The sequence below is a fragment of the Tursiops truncatus genome, chromosome 9 (genome assembly GCF_011762595.2).
Source record: "Tursiops truncatus isolate mTurTru1 chromosome 9, mTurTru1.mat.Y, whole genome shotgun sequence".
NCBI classification, from domain to species: Eukaryota; Metazoa; Chordata; class Mammalia; order Artiodactyla; family Delphinidae; genus Tursiops; species Tursiops truncatus.
Window position 1 is genome coordinate 10,049,234 of NC_047042.1, and position 21,070 is coordinate 10,070,303.

At 41.2% G+C, this 21,070-nt stretch overlaps 1 protein-coding gene across 1 annotated transcript in view; it reads right to left on the minus strand.

The window, feature by feature from the left end:
• The window catches only part of STK17A (serine/threonine kinase 17a), a 37,246-nt gene extending 16,393 nt beyond the window's left edge, over positions 1-20,853 (minus strand). The window contains exons 1-2 of the mRNA XM_004327972.4: positions 20,520-20,853; positions 10,390-10,602 (exon numbers count right to left, since the gene is read on the minus strand). Coding sequence (XP_004328020.1) covers positions 10,390-10,602; positions 20,520-20,719 — 413 coding nt within the window. The 5' untranslated portion in view covers positions 20,720-20,853. The remainder of the gene's footprint in view (positions 1-10,389; positions 10,603-20,519) is intronic.
• Positions 20,854-21,070: the final 217 nt, after the last annotated feature.

The window sequence follows — 21,070 nt, forward strand, 5'->3', positions numbered from 1 at the left end:
CTTAACCACTGCGCCACCAGAGAAGTCCTACCTCAGAATTTTTAATTCCTGCAAACTTGTGAATAGAAAAACCATAGTTTATTTAGCCATTCCCCTTTGAAGGACATTTAGGTTTTTTTTTTCATTATTCATGATTATAAACAATGCTGTGATGCGAAGGTGTGTGAAGGTTCCTGTCAGTGCCTGTGTCAGTAAGTAGTCTTCAACGTAGATACTGGGATGAAACTGCTGGTGTGAAAGGAATGTGCTTTTGAAATTTCAGTAGATATGACCTAGGCTCACCAAAAGAGCGGTACGGACTTAAACTTTCTTCCACCCTCTGGCCAAAGCACCTCAGTTTTTTTTTTTCCTCTGAATAATTTTGCCAATAGAAGAAACAAATCATTTACAATTTTTCTTTCCCTTCAGCAGAAATTCCATATTTTAACAATTTGTTCTTACCATAAATGACAGCTCATGTCCTATCTCAAATTTTCCTTTATGTGTTTTTTTTTTAAAAAAAGACTGGATTGCTTCCATGAAGTTGTTATAAAAATTAATGTGAAATACGCGTCTCCAAACAGCCAGGCTACTGGCAAACAAAAGCTACTCGTTCGTTTCCTTTCCGTAAGATAATTTAGTTCTTTCCTTCCAGCCTTCTTTCCTTCCTTTTTTGTTTGTTAGGGCGATCTACTTTCCAAATTCTGTCTATAAAAGGAAACAAAAATTTTCACCAAAGTCAGCTAAGAACCTATTTAAGTTTAGCTGAAAAGCTGTAGGTGGTGAGAGTGAAAGAAAATAACTCGCTGGCTGATTCAAATTTTCATCTGGTTAAACCTATACAACTGACAATTATATTTTAATTACAGTATGAGAAAACCATACATGAAAGCATCAAAACAATTTTTATGTAATTTACTGCAAAATGGCCAGCACATATTCCGGCAAAGCTGAAGTGATGCGTAACTCGTGAGGAAGGAAAGGGTGAGCACTGACAACAGAACCGAGCGGTAAGTTGGTGACAGCCCGGCAGTGCTGTACGCTGAGCAGGCAGTTAGCACGAGCTGAGTGCACTCGGCCGCAGCAGCAGCTAGAGATGCACCAGGATGCGATGTGCAGTCCACGGCGTCCCCTGCACATGAAGGCTACACTCACAACTGCCTGTTTTCCTCAGCTGAGACAGACAAATGCATTTTGGTTGCAAAAGTTCGCCAGTCTCAATTTACTGTCCTCTGGGCCTCTCAGCTCAACACTACCACCCACAATAAAATTCAATAGCGGTCAATTTACATAAATACAAGGATCTCTTCACCTAAAATTTAAGAACAATTTATTATTAGTCCTTTCCACTATGATGTTTACCCATTCTCGCTTTAACAAAAGGGTTTTCCTCTCTGTTTTCCCAAGAATGTAAGCAGTCCACATAAGCACAAAATGTGAAGCGCAGAACTAGTTTTCTAAAAATTTTCAAGGATGTACTTCAAATGCAGCCTATTGTAATAAAAAAAACTGTAAAAGCCAGCCTTGAGCGATCAGTAAGACTTAACATACCCTCTCGGTACAACGTACGACCACCATATCATCTCATCCTACTTACGTTTAAGCCTGACCCATTTAACTGTCATGTTAATTAATGGAACCAAGTAAAATTTTACTAAGGAACAACTTGAGATGTTAAAAGCATCTGTCAAGTATGGTAACAGAAGACACAAGAATATTAACAACTACTTCGCACAAAGCACCTTCCTTCACACAGAAGTCTGTGTGGGAAGGAAGGTGCTTCACACCGCTGTGTGCGCTCGAGCAGCACAGTTTTGGGGCGTCTCCCTTTCACCACAGCAAGACTTCCACAGCTTTATTACAGTGCACTTTACTCCAGCAGCGCTTATTTTCCACAACTTTAAAATTACAAAGAAACGAATTCATTTAACTTTTTACCCAAATATCTTTTACAAAACAATTAACTCAAGGGCTTTACAAAACAATTAACTCAAGGGCCTTTCCAAAAATTTTCCACCAAAACGATTTTTACACAAAATATTAAGAACGGTGAATTTCAATTTTCTAGTCAGTGGTCCTCAGAAAGCTGTAAGTGTCTCTTTGTCAACATTACTCAGAGCCTATAAATGATGCTCAGAAGCTAAGGGTAACGGACTTTCCCTGGCTGCTTGCACCTTAGCTGGATCGCAGCTTCCAAACTTAGGCACCAAACACCCTTTTTCTACCTAAACCAGCATTTCCGTTTCTATCCCATGTAGAGGCCCAGTTTGGATCTCTACTCCCTCACTATTCAAATTCAACAAATATCAATCAAATATGTTAGAGGCCCTGTGCTATGTGCTAGGCCAAGGAAGATAAATTATAATTAGTTGGGAAGAGAAAGACGAAAGATAATTTTAGGAATATGTATGCATAAATACACATGCGTGTGAAGTTATATATCAAGTGATTTGATAACTTAGCAAATGAGCAATTAATTGGAAGGAAAGAGAAAAAAAATCTTAGAAAGATGACACTTATTCTGAGCCTTCAGGAATGAACAGGACTAGATGGAATGGCAGGAGTGCATCCCAGGCAGAGTGGACATATGTATGAGGGCCTGTTGGTGTGACCAATAACTGGTACACTCACAGAAGGATGAGCGGCTACTTCCCCTTTCACCCAAATGGTACGGAACTTGCCATCTACCCATAAACAACGAGAAAATGAGCCAAGTATATGAACCAACTGTTTTCAGACATAAGAACGACAGGCCGTTAGGACCATTATCCCTGAGGTGGAGGCACAAGCAAGCTGAGCCCTATGCTCTGTCTTTCTACTTGGAGGTAATTTACGGCACGTGGTACAGGGCTGGGGAGGATCCCAAGCAGAACAGCAGCCTTGCTAAATTGAGGTAGGAAGGGAGTTTGACAAGGCTAAGGCAGCTGGACTTTGTACAGGCAGAGGACCAGGGACGAGGGTTCTACACAGAGAGAGACCTGCAGACAGCTGCTTAGTTGTATTCCAGAGTCTTAGACAAGGTACTTATATGCACATTCACTGGACAAAACTGAGGTCAGGCAAAGAACTACCAGGAAATCATAAGCTGAACAAGCCCTAGCGTTCACCAAGGATTCACCAGAATAAGATATCTGAATTTTACCCAGTTTGAGGAGAAAAACCATGCCAAGCACCTGGGGCATTCAGCAGACCCCCCAGAATGCCATATTTTAGCCTTATTAAAGGCTAAAGTAGCCCTAGACCTGCCCAGTAAGTCTGATCCACAAGTAATTTAACTGCCTGCCAAAACAAACATCACCATTCTTTTAGTGGAAGATCATAAAATCCACCCAGCACTGTGCCATTCTAAATATATGGCATCCTTCCAAAAAATACTAGACATCTGAAAACGCCACCACTTACAACTCCCAACTAACAGGAAAATAAAAACAGACCCAGACATGATGGAACTGGCAGGTAAGGACTTTAAAACAGGTATTATAAATACACTGAAGGATTTAAAGTAAAGTATGAACACAACAAGGAGAGAGATGGGAGGTATGAAAAGAACCACGTGGAATTGCTAGAGAAGGAAAAATACAATGTTTATAGTGAAGATTTCACTGGCCAGGCTTTACAGCAGATCAGACACTATGGAAGAATCAGCAAATCTGAAGACGGAAATGGAAGCCATCTATCTAAAGTACGGGGGTGTGGGACGGAGAATAAACAGGACCCTAGGGACCTGAGCGACAGCATCAACCAGTTTAACACACTGTATTGAGGAAACGAGAAGAGAGAGGTGGGGGCAGAAAAATATCTTTTTAAATAATTGCCGAAAAATCGCCAAATCTGATAAAAACTAAAAGATCCACGTAGCTCAATAAACCCCAAGCAGGATAAACAAAGGAAATCAAGGCACTTTATATTCAAGTTGCTGAAAACCAGTGTGAAAGAGAAAAATCTTTAAAAAGGCACTAATACAGGGGTATCAAGAATCAACACAGACTTCTTGTCATAAACAATGCAAGGCAGATGACAATGCAATGATATCTTTAAGCACTGAGAGAGAAAAAAAACGTGTGCCTAGAATGCAGGGGGAGGTTGGAGAAGTACTAGCAGGAGATGAGGTAGAACAGAAGTCAGACAGAAAAGCATGGGACACAGTCCAAACAACCTGAAAAATCCCAAGTGAGGCAATGATGGCTGGTATATACCGCTGAACATCTCCTTCAGAAGCACTCCCTTGCCTCTCTGGTGGAGTAAAGGTGCACAGTGCACGGCTAAAAGCTTTGCAATCACACACTCCTGGGCTAAATCTTGGCTCTGCTACTTGTGGTGTGATCTTAGGTTGATTATTATTCTGAAATTTTTTTTCTCACATATAAAATCTTGTTCTAAAATTTGTAAATAAAACAATTTCAGAGCTTCCCTGGTGGTGCAGTGTTTGAGAGTCTGCCTGCCGATGCATGGGACATGGGTTTGTGCCCTGCTCCGGGAAGATCCCACATGCCGCGGAGCGGCTGGGCCCATGAACCATGGCCGCTGAGCCTGCGTGTCCGGAGCCTGTGCTCCGCAACGGGAGAGGCCACAACAGTGAGAGGCCCGTGTACCGCAAAAAAAAAAAAACCCAAAAAAAACCCCCCAAAAAACAATTTCAGTTGCAGGATACAAAATCAATATACCAAAATCAGTGTGTTTCTTCTATACACTAACAATGAACTATCAGAAAGAGAAATTAACAAAACAATCCCATTTTCAAAAACATCAAAAAGAATAGAATTCTTAGGAATATTTTTAACCAAGAAATGATATATCTATTATACATGGAAAACTAAGACACTGGTGAAAAAAACTGAAGATTTATTTATGCTCATGGCCTGGAAGAATTATTATTATTAAATATCCATACTACCCAAAGTGATCTACAGATTCAATGCAATTCCTATCAAAATTCCAATGGCATTTTTCACAGAGAAAAAACAATCCTAAAATATGTATGGAACCACAAAAGACCCCAAATACCCAAAGCAATCTTGAGGAAGAACAAATCTGGAGGCATCAGCCCAGTTTCAAAATATATTACAAAGCTATAGATTCAAAACAGTATGGTATTGGCATAGAAACAGACATATAGATCAGTGGAACAGAACAGAAAGCCCAGAAATAAAATCATGCATATATCATTATTTAACTTATAACAAAGTATAAAGAGTATACAACGGGGGAAGAACAGTCTCTTCAATAAATGGTATTTGGAAAACTCGATATTCACATGCAAATGAAGAAAACTGGACCCCTACCTACACATACATGAAAGTCAACTCAAAATGGATCAAAGACTTGAATGTAAGACCTGAAACCATAAAACTCCTAGAAGAAAACATAGGGGGTAAGTTCCTTGACATCAGTCCTGGCAATAACTTTTTGGATTTGATAACAAAAGCACAAATAAACAACTGGGACTACATCAAATTAAAAAGCATCTGCACAGCTGAGGAAATCATCACAAAATAAAAAGGCAACTACGGAATGGGAGAAAATATTTGCAACTCATATATCTGATAAGGGGTTAGTATCCAAAGTATATAAAGAACTCATACAACTGAATAGCAAAAGACCAAATACTCCAATTAAAAAAATGGGCAGAGGAACTACATAGACATGTTCACAAAGAAGACATACAGATGGCCAACAGACACATGAAAAGGTCCTCAACATCACTAACCATTGGGGAAATGCAAATCAAAACCACAATGAGCTATCATCACCTCACACCTGTTAGGATGGCTATCATCAAAAAGGCAAGAGACAGAAAGTGTTGGCAAGGATGTGGAAGAAAGGGAACCCTTGTGCACTGTTGATGGGAATGTAAATTGGTGCAGCCACTCTGGATAACAGTAGGGAGGTTCCTCAAAAAATTAAAAATAGAACTACCATATGATCCAGCAATTCCACTTCTGGGTATGTATCCAAAAGAAATGAAAGCAGGATCTCAAAGAGATATCTACACTCCCATGTTCACTGCAGGCTTCTTCACAATAGCTAACATATGGAAACAATCTGAGTGTCTGTCAAAACATGAATGGGTAAAGAAGATGTGGTGTGTGTGTATATATATATATATATATATATATATATATATATATGTATATATATGTATAATGTAATATTGTTCAGCCACAAGAAAGAATGACATCCTTCCATTTGCAAAAATGTGGATAGGACTTGAGGGCATCATGCTAAGTGAAATAAGTCACACAGAAAAGGACAAATACTGTGTGATATCACTTATAGGTGGAATCTACAAAAGGCAAACTCAAATGGAAATAGAGATTAGAATGGGACTAGGGGTGGGGAAAAAGGAGCTGTTGGTCAGAGTATAAACTTCTAGTTATAAGGTAAGTTCTGGGGATCTAATGTAACTATGATTATTACAGTTAATAATACTGTGTTATATACTTTAAAGTTGCTAAGAGAGTAGATCTTAAATGTTCTCACCACAAAAAAGAAATGGTGTTAGCTAATGCCCTGGTGGTAATCATTCTGCAAGATATAAGTGTACCAAGACGTTGCAGACCTCAAACTTACAGCATGTTCTATGTCAATCACATCTTGTAAAGCTGGAGAAAATTTAAAACTAAAATGCACAAATAATGTATATAAAGCATATAAATGATGTACACAGAGCTGCCAGGGAAGACTCAGCACAGTGCCTGGCACACAGTAAATTCTTAACTACGACTACTAACACCTCATCTATGTTCCCACAGCAATTAACAAGAATTCTAGTAAAACACCAAGGTTGTTGCCATCATTTCTATCTCTTTCACTAAACTATAGCACTTGGAACAAAGGGGTTATGCTATTTTCACTTTCGTATTACCAGCACCTTAGTATCCAGAGCACATGGCAGGTGGAATGAGTAATACAGTAATCATGAACCTGCCAGCTTCCATAACAACAATCTGTCGGCATGGCCGAGAATTCTGATATCTCAATGTCCAAAGTCTAATTCTAAGACTTCCTCTTCAAACAAAAAGCAGAACACAAAAAGTTTGGGCCAAATCATACTGTTTTGTAGTTCTAGAAACACGATCATGGAAGCAACAGAAGCTACCAAAGATTTCTAAGCAAGGGAATAATATTGCCACATCTATGTGTAGGTCACCTATCCAACAGGAGCCTGAGGGATGCCCTAGAATTGAAGCCAGAGTGATCAGCTAAGCAGCTACTGTGAGAGTCCATGCGAGAGAGAGGACCCAACACAGAGGAGAAACAGCAAACACAATAAAAAAGGGACCACCAGGGGAGAGGTTCAAGTGGAAGACTTGGTAATTCATGACACATGAGCATTAAATGAGACAAAGCCATCAAGGATAGACCCAAGGTTTCTACGTGAGTGATGAAATAAACAGGGATACCACTGGAAGTGGGGAGCAAAGAAGGGCAGCAATGCAGGGGTGAAAACATACTGATCGTGCATCGGTCATGATGTGCAGGTGGATTCAGGGATATGCAGTAGAGCAGCTGGAGCTGAGGGAAAGGTCTGACGCTGGAGATAAAGATTTGGAAATAACCAGCAATAACCAGCACGTAAAAAATAGCTGAAGCCACAAAAATGCATTGTTATCATCCAGGGTAAACGTGCAGAATATAAACGTATGACCAGAGTAACACTAATCAGCTGTGGGGAGCACTTATATTTATATAGTAGATGAAGGGGAAAAGGCTCTACGATTTAAAAAATAAAAGAGGGCCATGAAAGCCAAGGAAGAACATAATTTCAAGAGAAGAAGGTATAATATCAAGTGTTTAAAGAGAGTAAGAAGTAGAATGAACACTAAAATGAGGAGATCGATTTTGGCACACAGGGCTGATGACCTCATGAAAGTTTTAGGAGAGCAGATGGCATTAGACTGAAAAGTGATGGAGTATTGGCACACCAGCAGATGGATGGATCAATGAAGTAGAACAAAACTGACTGGAAGGTGAGGAAAGCTGTAAATTCAGACGACTCCTTTAAAGACCACAGCAGTAAAGGAAAGAGAAGGGCAGGACATTAGTTCAGAAAGAGTCAAAGCTGAGGACCAGGAATTTTAGGAGAGAAGTGACTGAAATCCTGGAAGATGGAGGGAAAAGAATCACTAGAGGAGAGGGACTCTGAGAGAGAGGTTAGATAAGTGACTAAAACGTAAAACTCAAGTCCTAGAAAAGGAAGAGGATTAAAGAACATATGTCAAAGTTTTAGCCTTCGAGTTAAGGAGTGGGATCTCTTCCTCGGAACAGAAGGCAAGCAGGTGAGAGCAGTTAGAGAGGGATGCTGAGGCGTGTGTCTGATGGCCTTTATTTCCTCCATAAAGGAAGAGAAGCCTCGGTGTCTAACAGGTGGGAAGTGGGTGACACAGTAAGTGTGGTCAAGGTTTTGATTAGCTCCTGCCCGCCTGCCGGGGATGGTAAAAGAAGGGGCTGAGAGATTAGGTAAAGAATTACCCAGCTACACCAAGAGCCCAGCTGAGGATGCAACTCTCACCCTCGTAATAAGCAGACTGAAGACTACGCAAGTACTCCCAAGAACGGGCAGGAGGAGGGACACACAGCCTGCGTCCCATGTTTCAAACGGGCAGAAGGAGGTGCAGAGGGAGAGCAACAGAAAGAAGGAAGTAACGTGAGGCGCTGGTGAGGGACTAGTTGCAGTAAGGACCACAGAAGGGAAGGGAATGTAACGGAAGAAAAGGCAGGAGAGCAGACGGAAGGCTGAAGACCTGCGCAGAGGCTGAAGAGCAGGTTTGTGAGGACGGGAGAGGAATGAGGAGATGATGGCTGGAGGGTCTCTTCCGGATCAATTTCCAATCCTAACTTAAGCCTCCAGGACCAACCGAAAACCAAAATCCTCTCAACCAACCTTTCTTTTTACAACTGGAAAACAACTGCACGGAGATATAATCCACAGCGACTACATTTCTTAAGCATTTGATCATTTGTGGATATTTCTATTATAATTAAAAATACACAATGGAAAACACTTTCATGCTTTCCATTGTTCACATTTTATTTTTCCTTTGAAGGGATTCCTACAAGTGAAATGACGAATTAAAATATATAAACACGATGCTCTTGAATTATATTAGCAAGAGGAACACACTATTTTAGCCGTCCAGACTTCTCCCTCTATAAACTTTTAAATAAAAACAAGGTAATAATAGACACGTTATTTTGTAACGTGTTTTTTTTTAACTTAATATTTTAAAACATCTTTCTATGTAGTACATTTTTATCTACCATATCTTTTAAAATGACTGCAGAGCAATCCATCTCATGACATGATCACTTATTTCACCGACCTCTTACCATTAAACATTTAGATTATTTCTTTTTGTTGTGTAGATACTGCTGCACTAAACGTTTTTATAATACATCTTTGCCCAATGGCCTGATTATCTCCTTGTGAAAAAATGTATGTATGTGAAATTGCTGGGTTAAAGAGTATATATATTTTTAGGGCTTTTGATACATACTCCACACTGCTCTCCAGAAGAGTTACACCAGGTAATACTCCCACCTGTAGTATGAGATGATCCAAGTCATGAGTACCACTTTTCTTCATGATATCTGACGATCTTACATAGAGAGAAACGGGCAACTTATTTTTAAATTTACCTTATAAAAACTGTAAAAATCAATATTTTTCACCTATGTATAAGCCATTTACACAGGTTTCTGTGTGGAATTTCTCTTTATATCCTTTCTTTGTCCTTTTTTTTTTACACTGGGAGGTTCATGTTTCTGTGTATATTGGTAAGATCCAGTTATATATTAAAGAAATATTAATCAGTTTGGGTGAACAGATATTAGAACTATTTTTTCCCTGAGTCTTTTCATTTTGTGTTCATATTATGTACTAATAATGCTTTTTAATGTACTCAAATCTATCAATCTTTTCCTTTGGCAGGAGAAGCAGAGAAGAAAACAGGATTTCTTAAGAAGAAAAAACTGTCCTTCATTTTCCAAAGCTGTTTTCTCTGCTGTCCTTACTTATTTACCCAAATTGGAAACATGGAATGAATCAAAACAATCATTTCTGAAAGAAGGATTAATAACTTTGACTATATGGACATGTAAGGGATTATAAAATGCTTTTTATTTTAATATTATCTTGGTGCCACTTACCTTCTTAAGAAAGCCTCTAATAAGAACATAAGAGAACTTATTTTCAAAGGAATTTCATTGAAGACTGAAAACGAAAAACATAACATACATGCATCCTTGCAAATTTGGGATATGTCAAATGAATAAGAAGAACACACAAGAAAGTTCTGGAAAATCTTCAGATTTCTAAAGAACCAGGGCCTGCCACGTTATCACAGATGAGTGGCACCGATAAAGGAGTGTGGACTATGGAACGAACTCAGTAAGGGAGACGACACTTACTACTCCAGAACTAGGATCATTTCCGATGGCGTCTCGTAGACTGCGTGTAAGTTAATGACCCAAGGATCGTCCTGTGCTAGTTCAAGAACAGCAATTTCATGAATTATTTCTGTCCGACAATCTTGGCCTTTTCTTCTTTTCCTCATGAACTTCGCTGCAAATTCTTTTCCAGAATCTTTCTTTATACATTTCCTCACCACTGCAAACTTCCCCCTAGAATTCAACAAAACACATTCAAGGTTAAAATTGACTTTTCAGAGATGATAAATTTTAATAAAATTTCCCAACAGTCATCAGTGGATATTCAAATTTAGGTCATATGCAATCATAAAAGTAGCAATATAACTTGGGAAACACCTCTCTAATCAAATAAAATGTAATGTGTAAATCTGCAAGATTCATTCTTCTAAATACAGAACCAAATATTAAAGCCAATATTTTTTGCAGCGTTATATAACTTAATTTTTCACACATTCATACATAAAAATGATTTAAATCTTAAAAAAGCCATTTGACTTTTTTAAGAGAAACCGGTTATAAGAATTGTAAAATAATGAATTTCACTGTCACTAAGTGACTCTAAGAGGACACTATCACCTTCCAAAGTTATGAAAGTTAGGGATCTCATGTATATGACATCATTTCAACTACTGCATCAGCTGGAAATGTCTAGTTTTCCTATAAAGACAGATACAACAAACATTACTTTGATACGCTCCACTACCATGCTATTACACTAATAAACAAGTCACATGGGGGATACGTATAGCGTATTGATTAAGGGATAAGGTCTGGAATTAGACAGATGTGGGCTTGAATCCCCAAAACGGCTCTGCCCACTCACTCAACGCATAACCTTGGGCAATTTATTTAACCTCTTATTTAAGAAAAATCTCATTTTCCTAATCTATAAAAGAGGACACAAACGGAATCTACTTTACAGCGCTGTTGTGAGAATTAAAGAATATAATACATGTCAATTGCTTAGCATGGTACTTGCCACATAGTAAGTACTCAAAAAACTATTAGTAATCAAACAAATCATTAAGTTGTAATAATCGTCACCCATAAATATCCAATACTCAAGTTGGAAGGCAACTCAGAAATCATATAGTTTTTTTTTTTTAACCTAATGCCAAATGCCAAAGCCATGTCTTCTTTCAAACTGTGAGGTAGTCTTTTCCACTCCTGGGTGCATACTGTTCTTAACAAGGCTTTCATTACAAGCCTAAACCTGGCTTCAAGTGAAGGGCTGTAGTCCTGGTCTTTTGCTGAGCAGTACTGAAGAGGCCCCATGACAGTCTATCAGGTACTGGACACAGCTAATCATTCCTCATCCCCTTAGGGTTCTGGGATCGCCTCACTGTCATGACTCATAGAACTGCTGGAAAAATGTGCCAACTGAATCTGAAGCAACTGTGCCAAGTATAATCTCATCAAAGTGTTACATGATTATTATTTTGCTGATGTTGGCACAATACAACTTAATATGCCTTTAAAAACACTTGACAGGTTTTCCATATTTCATAAATAAAATAAATGACCTAGATCATTTTCCTCTTGGATTTTTTCAAGCCAGTGTCCTCATACTATGGTTTAAAAATATGTTTAAAAAATTTCAATGCAAGGCTTTAATTTGCTCTGTTAAATTCTACTTTCTAGGTTTGGGTCCGGCATTCTAGACTACTGACGTAATTTTGAGGACTAATTCTTCCTTCTTAGCTACTGTTAACCATGATTTTCATGCCTTCTGTATTTCTGTTATACCATCAGCAGTAAAAATGTTACATGAAAAAATCCTTAGGCACAGCCCTACAGATGTTCAATTAGTGGCAATCTACCTAACAGCACCCTAATTCAGAACAAAGTTCTCTATGTTCAACAGAAATGCGAAAGACTTTTCCATATTACTAGAGAGATTAAACAATAAACTATGCATCACAGATTAACACCTCTTTTTATTTTACTCCACAAAATCATCAGGCTAATAACATCTCCACTGAGTTTTAAAAGGTTCCTAATTATCTTTGGATTCCTTTAAGGAAGAAAAAAATCATCACTAGTTCGATTTTTTTATACCTATATTTCTGAAGTTTCAAAAGAAGAGAAAAAGAGAAAGCCTATTTTGTAAAAAACTGACCAACATAATTGACAACAAGCGTCTTGCTATTAAATTAGAAATGGCTGGGTTGAACTACCCTCAAAGTACTCCCACATGAAACAGATATCTATTGCTACCATACCTAACATTCAAGGCAACAGTACCGTGTAGTAGTGAAATACTACTTCTTACCTATCCGGCCTGAAGGTATATTTCCAAAGACCAGACACTCAACAGAGAAAAGGATCCCACTCATCACTGACCTGTAAACTCTGGGAACCCTTGCTACAGAAGAACCATTGCTTAATTCAGGGGCCAGAGGCAAACACAGGGGAGAGACCTAAACTTATCTGATGTCTGTGGCCAGGCACCCATTTCTTTGGGTCACCACAGTAGGTCCCACAGCTCTCCTCCCACTCCAATCACTACTCTTGACACCACCTTTGTTTTCGAGGAAGCATTCCTCATGGCTGCAGGTCTACCCTTTTCTTTTCCCCATATCATACACTATACTGGGAGTGGGCAAACTTTTCTGTAAAGGGCCAGATAGCAAATATTTTTGGTTTTGCTGGCCAGACGGTCTGATCACTACTGTTCAAGTCTGCTGTTGTAGAGTAAAAGCAGCTGGAGACAACAGGTAAATGAATGGGGGCGGCTGGGTTAAAAAAAAAACAAAAACAAAAACACTTTACCAACACAAACAACAAAATGTGAATTTCACATAGTTTCCATGTCATTAAATATGACTTTTCTTTTGACTTTTTTCAATCATTTAAAAATGTAAAAATCATTCTATATAGCTGGCGAGCTTTACAAAAACAGGCAGCCAGCAGTAGGTTGCCAAGCCGTGCACTAGTGCACGCTGAAGAAAACTCTTCTGCCATTCTGATACTGCACACCACTGAAACTGACAGCAAGGCAGCAGATCACAAGGGTCTGAGGAAACGTGCACTGGCTTCATCTCTGAATGACTGGGAGGGGAACCCTTAAAACTACTCATCAGAGAGTCAGAAGATGAAACGAGGTTTCCGGGAACTGTTCTTCCTGTAGAGCCACGCAGGACACAGAACTGTGAGACTCAGCCGCCAAGGTGCGGGGTCCTAGTGAACACACTACGAATGAACACTGTCACAGTGGCCCTAAATTCCACACGTGCAGGGGCTCTAGTATGCATGCTTTACCACAACTTCATGGTAAAAACTGTGATCGTACCTCAACTCTAAGTTACTGAGGGCTCGCCAAAGCATGAAATAAATAATGTTTCTCTGACACCAGGGGTCACAGTTACATGCAGAGACTTGAGACTGATGAGGTTCAAAGGGCACCATCTACTTTCTTTTGTTGACTTACCCGAAATTCTTCCTGGATTACATCGTTGTTACAGTTTTCGGAGCTCTTCACTCATTTCACAAACATCTATAGTTCACTATTATACACTAAACTGAGAACTCAGATTTTCATTACTCATTTTTTTTGGGGGGGGAATATCAGAAGTGAATACATTTCAGAACTCAATGATAACCCATTCCAGGGTGGAAAGAAAGGAAGGATAAACAATGATAACAACAGGAAGTAACATTTTGAGTCAGATCCACCAGTCTAAGCTTCCTCAGAACAAGGACTGGGCTTTACCAGTGCCCAACTGGTAGAGCTTGGGAAGGCACAGTGGGGATCTGTAGGTAGGTATGACACGCTAAGGAGTTTGTGCTTTATTTCTCAGGGTAAAAATGGGCGCCTATGAGAATTTTTTAAGTAAGGTAAATGTTTTAAAAGGTAGGTCTGAGAGTGTATAGTGAAGTGTTAACTAGAAACTAGGGAAGCCAAGAAAATAATTCAAGGTAAGGGGTCTGAACGAAAGTACCAGCAGTGGAGGCTGGGAAGAGAGAATGCATTTACAAGACATTCAAGGTCAAGATCTGTGAGCACTTCCTGACATGCTGAGTTGCAGGCAGAGATGAGGGCAGAAGGGAAAGGTGGAAGTGGAAGATGACTTGGAGATTTTTAACCTGGGTACTGGGTGATGTGGTACCATCCACTGAGAGAAAGATTAGAAGAATGATAACGGATTTGCGGGGGGCGGGCCAGAGGGAGGGGGAGTGTGTTAGGTTTGGATGGGAGAAGTTTGAGGTGCTTTTCTCTATAAAGAGAACTTTATTTACTAGATGGATTCCAAATATAAGTTCCAGTGTTGGGTTGCTACACAAAGGTGAACAGATAATAAAATATATAAGGTTCAGGCAAAGATTAAAAACTGTAGATGCTAATTTGAGTGGTATATAGAAGAAGCAAAAGAAAAGTGACCTCCGAGGTTCCAGGTTTGATTCTATAATAGATTACAGTAAAGTGCTTTGTTTCTCCCTGTATTCTATTAAAGTTGGTCTGACATATTAGAATTTGTTGCCCTAAGACTGTCTCCTTGGCTGGAGGATGAGTTCCAGGAACCTGGCCTCTTAATCATCTTTGCATCTCCATGCGTAGAGCCCCGCACATGGCAGGTGCTCAAATATGACATCAGATAACACCCTGAGTACATACACTGTTCATGCTATTTTGTTAAAGAAAAGTTCTATGGCAACTTAACCTCATAAGGTTTAATATTTTAGCCACAATGGACTACTTGCCTTTCTCTTTTTCATTGACTTTTTCTGCACTGTGCTTATTTGTTTTCTTGCCAATGGCTGGAGTATCTTTCATCACTACTAGTAGTAAAATTCCACCCGTTCTTTCAGGCCCAGCTCAAATGTTATTTTCCCCATAAGATTTTCCCATGTGGCATGTCAGCTCGCCTATAAAGGGAGTAGTGACTGATTTGTTAGATTTGGGAATAATTTCCAGAGCCTTCCAAAGAGCCTTATGCGCTCAATATGCAAGTACAGTATTTGCTTAATAGCACTGGAGTTATGCCTTAAGTGCAAAGAAGTTCCGTTCAAGAAAGACCTAGAAAAGACCTGTCTTCCTTACCTCTGAAAGGAAAACAACAAAAAACTATCTGCTGACCCTAAGTGTAAAAATCAGTGAGTCCATCAGATCAGACATCGACATAAGTGACAAGAACAGGTAAGGCTTTAAAAGCCGGGCTCAGTTTTAAATTCCGGCCGGTAACTGCAATCTTGGGCACTTGGCTCAGGCTTTCTGAGTCTTAGATTGCTCACCTGTAAAATGAGGTTGATGGCACTAACCCTGCAGGGTAGTGAACACTAAACAAAATGACATCTCCAAAGTGTGTAGCATCCGGCAAATGATCAGTAATCAGTACACAGCAGCTATTTTTATTGTTTGGGACATTAATTTCAGATCTATGATAATTTGTAAAAAAAATAATCATACAGAACAGAGGAATTTTGGAGGTGATCTAATTTGAACTCTCTACTTGATGCATAAATTCCCTTTATAAGTCAGGTTCCTTCTTCCCTTACTGAACAGGTGAATCAATGACTGTGGCTACTTAACTTTCTAATGCACTTGGTTCAATAATCAGATTTTATAAAATTTTGTTATTGTAGTTATGTAAAGAGGCTGAAATTCATCAAATCCTTAAGTTTATGTAATTTCTAAATTTAATTTTTATTTTATATTGGACTACAGTGGAAGGTTTATGTATTTTAAATTAAGATTTTACTTTTAACACTGTAAGCCCCAACTTTTCAAAATTAAAACAGTTGACTTAATGAAGCATCTGCCTCAGAGCAGGAGCCATATTTCCTAAGTAACGTCTGCTGCTGAATCACAAACATAGCCAACTGTTTTTACCCATCCAAAAATATTGGATTATCCAAAACTGGAAATATTTTTCAAACTAATTTTAAACTGCCAAGAAATCTTAAATGACAGTTTTCCTAAAACAAGGTGCAATTTCTACATGGATAGTATTGTTTAACAAGGGTCTTTATTTCTAAAGAAACTACAGCTTACAATTTATGACATATGCTTAAGTAGCTGTAAGGTACTAAATCTGAAGCCATCACCTACAGACAGGAATCTAGGTAAAGGACACCCACCTCCTGAAACACATCCACCTGTGCATCCCCTTCAGCTCGAACATCCTCTAATTCTCTGATAAAAATCCTTCCTTGTTCCTGTTACTCCCAACCGCTCTGAGGATAATGAGATAGGACGTCCCTGTCCACCATAAGGCCCAGCTGAGACAGGCTGGGACCTGGGACCCTTCACCTGAGTGCTTGCACCTGGACAAACATCTCCTCGAGCCATAGACAAAGAAAATCTAAGGGACTAAGAACTGCACGCATGCGCAGGTGCGGTCAATTATGAACAATAAGATACAAAAAGGCCACAGGCCAACTGCCACTTCTGAGAAGCTGCGAGCAAAAGCGGGGGGCTGCACGCGATCCCTGCACACAGCACCAGCAAGGGGGTGCGCAGATCACCGAAGCCTCCCCTCCAGCCCTACCCAGCCACCGGCCCCCACCCTCACCCCACTGAAGGGACCAGCTCCGCCCACCCCACTTTGGGGAACGAGTAAGAGCACCTGCTTCTTGTTTTCCTTCCCTCGTGCTGCAGCACGGAGTCCCAGTAAAGCCTTGCCTGGAATGCTCCTCTGGCCTCTTATCCATTGCTATTGATTCAAGAGTCCAAGGACCCAGGTGGAACCGGGGAGGGAAGCATATGACATCGAAGCTGGCGGGGTTTGTTCCAATTTGGGACTCATTAACCTGTCCTCTCATAAAAACGATGGGAAACTGCTTTAGCCACAGATAGGCTATGGATTGTTCTTTGAGAAACATCTGTGGTACAAATGGAAGTGATTTCAGAGTCCCAGCTCAGGTGATTCTCACAAGACTCAATCTACTTGTGTCTTGATTTTCTCATCTGAAAAATGGGACTTCCCAAACCTGCTTGTGATGAGAAGTAAATGAGATCATGCAAGTGAAAGCACCTGTAAAACTGTATGGCCCCTATACATTTATGAAGGACCCGTTCCAGCAGAGAACTCATATTTATACCTTTTCCCCCCCACAGGAAACATCAACTATGAGTATGTAATAATATGAAAAACAAAAGATGTTCTTTTGGCTTTAAAGATCTCTTTTTTCTTAAGATAAAATGTATGAGTATGTCAAAAAATGTTCAAGTTGAGGACTAGGCAAATCATTTGATGTGGAATTAGTATAATTTAAAATTCCTAGAAACATTTTTCTGTTCCTACACTATCGGTTAGAACTCGAGAAGTCAACACTTTGAAAAAAATTCTCAGAACTCAAGGTCATGGCTCCTGCGCCTTGCGTCATTACTGTGGTTTCCACTGGCACCTGTCCTGCCTCAGAGAAAGGTAACAAGTCTCAGGAATAATAAGTCAAGCTTCCAGCAATAAAAGCAAATTTTACATCATATATTTACCCATATTTAGGTTGCCATGGACTCTACTGGAGATATGAAAGAAATGTGACATTTCTTAAAATAATCAACATTACATACTTTCATTACTATGGAATCAATATCGACCATTTAAAATGTTTTCTCCAAACAACCATTTCACTGAAAGCTTTATATTTCTGTAAGATAAAATGGGAACTCCCAAAAGAACTCAGTTTCTGTGTTTGAACAGTTAGCTCTTCACACCTCTTCAACATTCTCAACTAAATGAAAGGCCATAGAACAAAATGAATAGATCTTTGTTTTTCATACCACATCGTTAAAATACAACATGAGTAATTTTTAAGTTCTGTATCAGCATGAGATCAACTCGTTCTATCAGAAATGCAACCAGAGTTAACAGTTGGAAAAAGATGCAACTTTTCTATCTTACTACAGAAAGGAATACACATAAACACACTTCATTATGTCAAAACTTCAACACACAGGCAAAACTTATAAACCTTAAACAAAGAGAGCTTCTAACACAAAACAGAGCTTTTACTTCCTGAGACTCCTGAACAGTTCTCTTGTCTTTTGGAATGAGGTTTTATTACTTTTGCAACAGACGAAAAGTATTTTGAGGTCGTGCACATTTTCCTGTTTTTGCCTTTTGGTTACACTCACTGAGCTACACAATGAATTGCATTTTTTGAGTGCACCCCGGAAGCTAAGTACAGCCTTTATGCTACAGATGTTTTTAATTTATTTAGTTCTCTCAACAACTCTATGAGGCTATCAATGGTTAGGTAACTTACTCAAGTACATGTAACTAGTAAGTAAAGGGCCAAGACTCCACTGTCTGACTCCAAAGTCCGTGTTCTAGAACACTGCATTACACTTCTACGTGATGAAAAGAGAACCAAAAAGAAACAAATACATTCGTTTTCTTTTTCAGTTTTAGGCTCTTACATCAAGTATCTAATTGCATTGTTCTGCTGCTTCAGGAATTATTACTTATGTAAAGAAATTTATATAAGAGATATGTGCAAGACATCACAACCTTCAAACAAACACTTTATAGGCAAGCTAATTTTATAATAGAGAGGGTAAAATGAAAGTTGAAACATTCCCGGAGGAATTGTCACACAGCTGGTAGGGCGCAAATCAATTTTTTTTCAGATTAAATCATTTATTGCAAAGTCTACAAGACAGTGCTTGCCACCTGAAGACATTTCAGTTTTGTAATATGTTCTCATTTTGTGGAATGAAGCCAGACAACCAAACAACGGAGAGCTCTAGTTTTCCTTCTTCAAGAAATCAGGGTTACTTCAGAATGTCTGGAATTTTGACCAATTAGAATACCTACATGAGTCAGTAGCGATCTACCTCTTCCTTTGTCATAAAGTGTGCACAGGTGCAGTTAATTAGTGCCTAGCGCAGTGAAGTAAATCTTGTCCCAGGAAGATGTTTCTCCTTGTAACATTTGGAATAAATGAGACACTTTTAAGGTAGGTTTCCTTGCCAAAAAAACGATTTCTAAAAGTTACCTTAATATTTGTAAGGCAGCTTATTTTTAACATTGTAATCACTGTTACGAGGACTTCTTTTTCCAAGAGCCCCAGGTGAAGGCTGTTATAACTGTCAGGCCCTTTCCCCATTACAACGTGCTGCGCTTTTGCAACCATGTGCTATGTGCCAGGCCCAGTGAATTGTGCTTTACAGCCACCGCATCTTCACGACACCCCTGACGGAGACACTGTCACTATGCTGATTTTACGGGTGCGAAACGAGAGGCTGGGGAGTCTATGTCACCGTCCAAAGGCACACAGAGCAAGCAGAGTGGGGATCTGAGCTCGGGTCTGGCCCCAAAGCCTGTGCTTTTGACAACCTCTCCAAACTATTCTTAAGGAAAAAGGGAGTCGGTCCCCAAACCCCTATCACACTCTTGGACCCCTCTTCAACGTACAAGATGTAAAGGATCCAAACAGCCTTCACCTTGTGCAATTTGAAAAAGAGACCGAGTTCTAAGCCCTCCCGACCCCTACAAAGCAAGAGTGGGGAGGGGAAGAGAAGGCAAGGGCCGGTTTTCAGCAGAGAAAGTCAGACGAGGGCCCGGAGCCTACAAGTGAAACCGATATGAACTTAAAAGGCGCAGGGACCTCATTTCAGAACGAAAGCAGCACAAACCCAAGAAACCGCAACCGAAGTCGGCAGGAGGCGGCGGACAGAAGTTCGCCCAGCGCTGGTGCAAAGGAAGCTGTCACGCTCGGCGTTCTGCTCTCTGCTCTGTCACAGCCGCAGAGGGAGAAGCAGGAACCCACAAGCTCCAGGGGCAAAACCAGAGCTGCCTTCACACCTCTGCTCTGGCTTCAGACTCGCCGCCGCGGGTAAAGGTTCGCAGCGTGGTTCCCACGCCGTCTCCTTAAGTTACCGAGCCAAGCACCACAGAGGCCGAAAAGGCCCGGAGCAGAGGAAGGGGTCAAGGTTCTCGGGGACCCGCGCGGGAGACTTTCTCACGGCCGCTACCCAGGGTACAGCACACGCCGGCGGAGCGCGCCGGCTCGGGGGACGCGGCGCGCGCAAGGGTGGCCTGGGGGCCCTGCCGCCCTAATCGCCGCCCGCACCCAGGTCTGTGCCCGGTTCCGGCGCGCTATCTGCCCCCGCCGGCCTCCCGCACTTATCTGCTCCCCGCCCGCCCGGCCCTCGTCCGCCTCACCTGCCCAGCGCCCGGCCCGGGCTCAGGCTGTAGGCATCCTGGAAGGGCTCGGTGCACACCGCGGTGCGGATCTCCGTCAGCAGCCCGCGGGGCGGGGGCGGCAGCCGGCGCGGCGTGGTCAGACCCCGGCCGACTCGACCCGAGCCGGGGGCGGCGGCCGGGGAAGAGCCGCCGCTGCTCGGCCTCTCCAGAGGAATCATGGCGCTCGGGCGCTCTTTAGCTCTGGCCGCCCGGCTAGCTCCGAGCTGCCAGTGGGTCACGATCCCGCCTCCAGCTGCCTCGAGAACGTCTGAGGTGGTCAACCGCTCTCCCCTGCGCCGCGCACAGAGTGCCGCCGGCTGCCTCCCGGCCCCCGCCTCCCAGCCGTCCGGTCCCGCCCCACGCTCGGCCCCGCCCCTCCCCTCGGCCCTCACTGAGCTTCCGCGGGGCCGGAGCGCCGCGTGCCTCACGCGCGCCCTCTGCAGCCGAGGGGGAGAAGGTGCAGCCTGGCGGGCGGCCTCGGGATGGGCCTGAGCAGTCTGCAGGCGACCAACAGCACCACCCTTCTGGCT